Here is an 8251-nt window from a genome sequence, read left to right as displayed (position 1 = left end):
AGCAGATCGTGTGTCTTTAGTCTCCAGTCGAAACCCCAATGCTCAAAACCCATCCAGCTTACCGTTCGGAGAGAAGAGGTCCCTGTCAAAGACCGAAATGCAGAGCACGTCCCGATCTAGGTCCTTCACCAGAAACTGCATGGATGCGTTCCAACGAGGATTCAGTGTATTTGGCACTACTTTAGTTTTGTGTTCTTGCGATCCCATGCTGACTTCACAGTAAGGATCACTCTGTCCTGAGGGGCACAAAACGTAAATGTTAGTGCGCATTATTTAATAAATTCCGCACTAAATAGAAGGCTTATAGAATTACCTCTGTACTTATTATAAGTAAGCTCAAATCCCTCTATTATATTCACCCACAGTTTGCCAACAGATGGCCTAGAAACTGAGTTATAAAATTAGTATAATCATGCAACATGCAGTTAGTAAATAAAAGGTGAGAAAACAGAAATTTCAAAATATTCCCAAATTAAGAAGAGAGAAAATCGAAGAAGCTGTAATGTTTGTGAGTAAAATTTGCATGCAATGATAAAAAATTTAAACAGCACATGCTGTGTTAGACAAGTTCGAGCACGCTTAAAAAAAAAAGATGGGATCGAAACAAAATTTGCCACTACTGCTCGTGACGTACCGTTGGAAGAACAAGCTTTTAAGTGGATGCCTTCCACCACAACGACGAGCAGACGTCCCATCCCAGTTATTTTTTTTGATTTCACTGAAAGGTTACAAATTTCCACACATTACAGTTCTCTGCAAACACGCAAAGCAAATCTGCGAACGTCCTCCTAAAGGTACTTACAGGAATGTTGACGTTTCAAGAATTTCCTTTCTGTATCGATGTAGTGTTTAGAAGCCGTTTCGATCTTTCTAACCCACGTGTTTCTTTTTCAGGAGGGAGATTTAAAAGTGAACAATTCAAACATAAACTCTGGAGTAAGGGTAACGAAACATACCTTTCGGTCACGCTGACCGCTTTCAGACAGTAAGACCTTTCCACGTGGTTAAACTGGAACACCGCCTCATCCACGTTGTTGTCGTTGCTCTTCATCATTATTTCATTGAGGAAAACGGGCTGTAGGCAGTAAATAATTAATAATCTAACTCCGTAAAGATTCTAATTGGATTAAATCTACAAACCTGTTTATACATCTTGTATTGGGAATTCATGGCCTTCTCCGACGTGAAAACGTTGACTATCTTGCCAATGTCTTTGAGGGGTTGCGTCAACAGAAGGAAATCGTTGAACAGAAATGCAACCAGTTCTTTATTACTTTTCGCCTGAAAAAAGATTTATCACCTTAAAAGTAATCCATGCCCATAGAAAAGTCCAAGGAGAACCCCCTTCTAGTGTTATACACTAGAAGTAAACAGACAGAATATATATATAACGTATGTCGATAAGTCACGAAAACATCTGTAATATATAATGTCTCCTAAAGCAAAATGAATGCCACTTTCATTATTTCTAATCACATATTAGCCATACAATAAGAATAAGAAGTACAAAACAGAAAAGTCCGTGCAATTCTTATTGAGCTTCATTATATAGAAATGGGTAGAATTAAACTTGCTTCGAAAGTAGTACTGACGATTGTTCATTTCTGAAATGAACAAATTGCGAAATTTTCTCTATTTCCAAAATGTAGAATTCATTTACGGAAAACCATAAAGTGTTACGTTATAACTAATGCAAAAATGTAAGGGTCTTGGTGGCGATTGCCCAGGCGAGACGCGTCAGGGGCTCTAAGTAAGGGTTTGTGGCTGAGGGAACGATGTAAGTTGTTAATACTTGTTGGTCAAATTTGAATTTACTGCCATTGGTGCAACTTTGATACTCCTCTGATCATTAGGTGTACCCAAACTCTGCCTTTAATCTATACCAAGAAATCTTACGTATTATAATTGCCACAGTAGTAATTTCCGCACTATTCTTAGAACGTTTGGACATGCAGATTCTAAATATTTAATGTAAGGATGAAAAAATCTTCGTACGTACTTTAATTAATGTTCCGGAATGCAAAATCTTTCTGGGTCCCAGGCAATTCGTAAGCGAATTAAAGGTAATTTTCTGTAAAACAAAAAATATAGTTAACGGATTTTCAGCAATTATTCTAAACTCTGAATTGGCTCATCACCTCTATGAGTCCGTCACAATTCACGTGACTCTGCACCCACTCCAGCCTGTCGGAATTCTCCTGTTCCCTGACGCCTTCATTCACCTGATTGCAAAGCTGTTCTGCTAGATGCAGGGCTTCTTCTAAATACGAAGAGTCCGGATGTTCTTTGGGCGTGTGTTCACGTATCTGCAAAATATATTTTAATCACATCCATTGGTTCCATTCCACCAGTCATCGTTGTCCCGCACAACTTACCTTTTTAATAAGTAGAGGATATTTGGTGATCCTTTGCATCGGTTTGAGCAGAAAGCTACTGAGTGGCATTCCCTTTGTACGCGGATCGAAACAACATCGCTGTCGAGATACAGATTATTAAAATATCAAGTTACAGAAATAAAACTTTTACCACAAAAATATTCCTAAATAAACACAATTTCAGTAGAACATCTCTTTGTAGCCACCCTAAATGTAATCAAGCTTTGTTGCTACAGTTTTCCGAGTTCGCTTGGGCCAATTTCTTTAGTCAAAGAAAACCCGCCTCTGCTTTAACAAAAGCACACAAGCGAACAGATCAAAATGGGCCAAAGAAATGATGTATTAAAAAGAAAAATGGATGGCCTAGGTCAGGGATGGTGAACCTTTTTGAGTCCACATGTCATATTGTAAGCATATTTAACTTTAAAGATGTTAATGCGTGCCAAAGTCTTAGACTCCGAATAATGATATTTAAAGAAATTAAACGAATACGCTTTAATTCGAATAAATGTAAAAAATCTGATTGAAAAAAGGATGATTGAAAAGGACAGAAATCATATGATACATTACATGCCAGATGATTTCTCTTGCATGCCATAAGTTTGCCACTCCTGGCCTAGGTAGATTATTGGCACAGTTTAAAATGGGAAGAACAGAAATATGTTCAAAACGTCGAGGTGGCAGCTGTGTGATGATACGGGCATCATTCAGATGGAATGGGAAGTCTAATGTGGCATTCATATGGGGCAGAACGAACGTAAATGACTGTCGAGAAATGCTGGAGAAACATCTCTTACCATTTGCAGAGAAAATAGGAGGTCCAAGATGAACCTACCAACAGGCCAAGCCTCAATACACAATACTAAGTCCTATGAATGGTTTTTGAGTAATGGAGTGCCAATTTTGGACTGGCTACCTTGCAGTTCCGATCTCGATCTCAACCCCATTGAGAACCTGTGAGAAATGTTTGCTAGAGCCGTGTATGCAGGAGGCAAGCAATACTACACAGTATAGGAACTGAAGAATGCAATAGTAGCTAAATGGAAGGAAAACACTTGCAAACTTTAATAAAATTGATCCCTAATTTCATTTTTAGACAGGTATATTAACACCTGCCCTCAAATTGAAGGCGTGACGGTTAATTGTGAGGGGCTCAGAAGGAATTAAAAATACTGTCAACGTTAGACCTTGCACTCTCAAATTTATGATATTGTGTAACTATTATATTTAAGACCTTGAAAATGATGTAACAACATGAAGTTTTCAATATTCAACAGGAGAAGGAAGTTTTAGGTGGCAATTTCAGTACTTAAACATTAGTTAATTCAGTAATATGTAACAGCTTGGCGTCACAAAAACGTAGTTGCCCATAACGGCAGAAAAAGTGAGAAATAGCGATCCGTTCCCAGGCCTGGAAACTGTACTTCAAAAATGGCAACGGTTGGTCCGAGTCACTGATACATCACTTGTATCAATAATGTGAAAGCCAGTTCAATTATTAAGACTTTTTCCAACGCTCAGACAATTGTTTTACTAAAATTTCGAAAAAATTATTAAAGTTTTATTTTAATAGTAACATTCCATAAGCATATCAATTCATCGATGGATACTAAATAATTCTGTTTAGTACTGTGCTGTACTTACCAGAATGCATTATAATACGAACAGCTTGCAATCGCTGTAAATGTACTCTGTACTTCAATATTCTGTATTAAAGTATGAAAGTTTGAATTACAGCATATTGCAAAAGATATACTGTACAGCACGATATCATTTGAATTTTTTTATTTATTTCATAATCTGTATTCAGTAAGGTACTCTAATTCTGTACGTCAACTTTTGCATAACCCATTAAGGCAACCAATTCACTCACGTAATCAGAAAAGTACACTCCAAAGATGGCCACATAAGTAAGGTTTTACTGTAATTATTATTATAAATTTACATTGAACATCTTGCTGTTATGTTTCAGTTTCAAAGTTTAAATAAGTAATTTGTATCACCATAGAAAAACAGTTGATGTTCCATTGGGACTAGCATTTCATAGACTGCCCACATCATTGTGCAAAGTGAACTATTAAACTTTTTCTGGTGCGGTGTTGCCTAGAACCAAATAATAAAATCAAACCTTGGCTGCCTCTTTGAATTCTGGAACGTTGTCGGTTTTCTGTTGTATGAGAATTGCGGCATTCAGTTGGCAACTGCAGTACCTTATGTAGGGTGTGAAGTGGGGCAACTACAAAATGAGAATCAAATTCTAAATTTGGAAAATTGAAATTAATTTATGTGTACGTCGTAAAGTCGACTTACATTTTCGCACAAAATGTCTCCAATTATCTGTATAATATTATTGTTGCTCATTTTCTTTCTCACTCGAAGAGCTCTGCAAGTTAAGAAAACATTCAGAAAGTGGGTCATTTTTCCCACGAATTTAACTCCCGATCCACTTACTTGAGAAGTTTGGTGTTGCAGATGATTAACTCGCTCCAATTGACGAAAATAATCTGCAATTCCTTTTTGGACAGCACCTCTTGCAAGGGTTTGTGAAAGGTCTGCAAAATGGAAAGTGTGAGCCTAGTCTCGAGTCGAGTGAGCCACGACATCCAGGGTGCCGTTACTCGAGATTAGACGCTCAATCCTACGATTTAATATATATAAATTTCACCTACGTCCAAGACGATGGCCATGTCCGCCATGTAATCCTCTTCGGTGTTGATCAGTTCGTGGATGTAACTTTGACGTTTCTTCTCTTCGAGATTCAGCGCTTGAAATGCTTGAGATTCCACAGCCCCTAAAGTAAAAGATTAGATGTTAATTATGCTCTTTATATTTGGAATTTCAATAACAAAAAGAATCTTAAAAATTGCATCCATATTCATAGAGGTTGTTATTTACATTTCGTCTCTGTACACGTGACCATATTTACAGGATTTCTTTCAGCATTATTATATAATTACTTTACAGGATAGGATGCCCACCAGTGGCCAGTGGATAAAACCACCAAACACTGGTAGTCGGTCACGGGTTCGCACCTTACCAACTTGCTTGTTGACCACGCGAAATTTTCAAACTTTTCTTCACTTATATAACTCCTAAATAGGGGCCATTTCCCATAGAAAGTCATTTCTGGAGAAGTCCCCCATCACCCATGTGTTGTATTACTGTAAACAAGTAAACCAAACTTTACAGAACACAAATGTTAACAATACGCTTCATTATTATGTATGATCTGAAGTATAAATTTCTGGAAATGTTCGTTCAACAAGGCAAGCATCAAAGTACTGTTTTAACTATAAAAAACAAAACCTGACTTATTCAATGCCCGTTGTAGTCACAAATTTCAAATTGATTTATCTGATAAAGAAGAATGTAATTGGAAAGCTGTTTGTTTGTTTTAAGTTATGGCAATGCAACACTTGGATGATCTGCCTTCTGGGAGGTCTTTTTTAAGGGTTACTGGCCCCTATTCAGGTGTTACAGATGTGGAGAAATCCTGGAAAAGGGTTTTCTCCATGTGACCAGCCCCATCCTGGCAAGATGCGAACCGAGGCCTTACCTGGACCGAATTCCCAGTCTTCAGGGAACAAAACCACTTGGTCACTGGTGGCCCATTCTTCTTAGACTATTATTTAACCAGTATAAAATATTTTATATATACACTCGTTGGCAAAAAAGTTATACACTTGGTTAGAACTGTAAAATTTGGTATATGGGTATGCCAAGTAATGCCACCAGAGTGCTTTAAAATTCTACCCTGGTATCTTAGATAAAGGCTCTTGGAGACTTTCAGTGTTCGGAATTTTCAATGCACCCATTATTTAAAGTTCTTGAAATTCCGGGTGTGCCCATATAATGTCATCAGAAACATTCAGCATGGCTAAGAAAAAATGGTTGTTTTTCCAAATTGGGCTGTTCTGACTGACCATAAAAAGGTGTTGGAATGGTGTATACACGAGGGAACACATACATAGTGGAAAGGCTCCAGACTACCAGGAGAAAGAATCATCTGATCGTGAGACAAGCACCAACAGTTAAAATGGCATCCTGTTTCCTTATCATTGGCAAGTCACTAGCAGAGGTTTGATTTATCTAAAGCAACGCAACACCGTGGGCCATCTGCCAAGTGTGGATGCCTCCTGGGAGGACTTTCTATGGGAAACTAGCCCCTATTTAAGAGTTAGTAACGTAAAGAAAACCCAAACTTCACTTGGTTCATTGGTGAGACTCAAAGTCACGACTAGTGTTCATGGTTTTATTCACTCTGCTAGTCATGGCCAACCAGTGGCTGAAATAAATTTGCACATACTGCTGTTAAAATCTCATAATGACAATGAATGGCCTGATTTTGATTTTGGAAGGCCTGCCAAAAACATCTATTTTGTTTAATAAATGTTTGACTTCCTGAAATTAGCAATGGTTTATTTATTTACAGTATGCACCAAGTTTTATAATCTTTATCATTGATTATTGCTATTAATATAAAAAATAACTGGCTAACCTTTCCCATCCAGTTATTTGCTCCCCCAAAGCATCATCCCGCTGTTCTTCGGGACTCAGATTCAAGTTCTCAAAATTTCATGGGTGATTTTGACGATTTGATCCAGTCTCTCACCACCCAACTTGAATCCATTGCAAACCTGGCCGAATCCCGATATTGGATATGAATACAGATTTTCTTAGCGCACACGGGACAGGGAAAAAAATCAGCAAGAACAATGTAAACAAACAACACATATTATCATTCAAATTTCTATATTTATGCCCGTTTCATTTTGTTATTGTCAATGGCATTTGTATTCTAATATAATAAAGCCACACCTCACTTAATGACTGAATTCCGTTCCTGCGAATTGGTCGTTAAATGAGGTTTGGTGTGGTTTGTTTCTTTGTGGTAATGTCCAGCATATCATCATCTATACTTTTATAAATTATAAAAGAAACCTTTTAGCACTTCATAATGTGAACTAAACAAGACAAAAAAAAAAATATATATATATATATATATCTTTGTAATTCTTTCCACCCTGTGGGCACTAAGAGGGCCTCTTATAGCAAGCCCATTATGGGTTTGGCCAGGCCCACAATGGGCCGGCCGGGTGGTGAGGGACGGGGACAGACATATCCGGATAGACCACCCCCCGAAAAATTCCTGGGGATTTTCTGACCCGTCCGGATTCAATTCCGGGTCCCCCAGGGCAGCAGGCTGCTAACCTTGACCGCTCGGCCATCTGGCTGCTAGATAGATATATTTAATATCCAATCACTGACTTAAGCCAGAGTGTCTTTTTTTCACAAACTGTCCTTAATAAATAAAAAAATAAGCAAACAGAAAATATATTTTTGTGCTCGTTAAAATTATTACGAAAATAAAGTCTAAAATATGATCAAGTTTAAATTCTGTTGTAATTTTTTTGGAATTTACAATTGTTTCACTTAAATGAAAATTTTGGGATTTGAATTAACGGCCACCAAGAAAGCTTTTAATACTGGGCTCGGCTGTTGAAATTTCAAACTCGGGTCTAAGGTTTCAAGTGTCAGAATATGATGAATTTTTATAATGTCTGATTATCGTGCCCCTATCTGGAGTCCTTGTTGGGTTTCAATCATCTCCCCAAACCAAACTGACAGACTTTTCAGACAGATGGCAACCAAACTGCATACATATACGCATCAAAATAAATGGGAAACTAGTACGGCCAAAGCATGGCAGTAGCTTATAGTGGGCCACAAAGCGTTCAGCAATTGAGAGAGCAGCTTCAATAGATAGCTACTACAAAGTTTTCCAGAGAAGCTCTGTCTTTCCTGAAACACTTAAGGTTAAGTGTAGTGTAGTCAATTGGGCTTGTCTTAAGCAAACTAGCAGACCTGTCAATGAA

General features: G+C 37.8%; 1 protein-coding gene across 7 annotated transcripts in view; it reads right to left on the bottom strand.

Annotated features, from left to right (window-relative positions):
* Nucleotides 1-8251, bottom strand: part of Dap160 (dynamin associated protein 160) — a 46710-nt gene that overhangs the window by 477 nt on the left and 37982 nt on the right. For 4 of the 7 annotated variants that reach the window (XM_067284963.1, XM_067284966.1, XM_067284965.1 and 1 more), the window contains 12 exons: nt 5045-5166; nt 4827-4927; nt 4686-4758; nt 4504-4611; nt 2376-2474; nt 2139-2306; nt 2000-2071; nt 1141-1281; nt 957-1075; nt 803-885; nt 635-718; nt 63-236 (listed from right to left, as the gene is read on the bottom strand). In XM_067284963.1, the coding sequence (XP_067141064.1) occupies nt 63-236; nt 635-718; nt 803-885; nt 957-1075; nt 1141-1281; nt 2000-2071; nt 2139-2306; nt 2376-2474; nt 4504-4611; nt 4686-4758; nt 4827-4927; nt 5045-5166 (1344 nt within the window). Of the gene's footprint in view, nt 1-62; nt 237-313; nt 389-634; nt 719-802; nt 886-956; nt 1076-1140; nt 1282-1999; nt 2072-2138; nt 2307-2375; nt 2475-4503; nt 4612-4685; nt 4759-4826; nt 4928-5044; nt 5167-8251 lie in introns of those variants that run through there. The other 3 variants (XM_067284964.1, XM_067284968.1, XM_067284969.1) reach the window with 3 other exon arrangements.

Source organism: Centruroides vittatus, unplaced genomic scaffold (genome assembly GCF_030686945.1).
Source record: "Centruroides vittatus isolate TY-2023 unplaced genomic scaffold, ASM3068694v2 scaffold_149, whole genome shotgun sequence".
NCBI lineage: Eukaryota > Metazoa > Arthropoda > Arachnida > Scorpiones > Buthidae > Centruroides > Centruroides vittatus.
The sequence above is the reverse complement of the archived record's forward strand: the minus strand, read 5'-3'. Positions and strand labels throughout refer to the sequence as shown.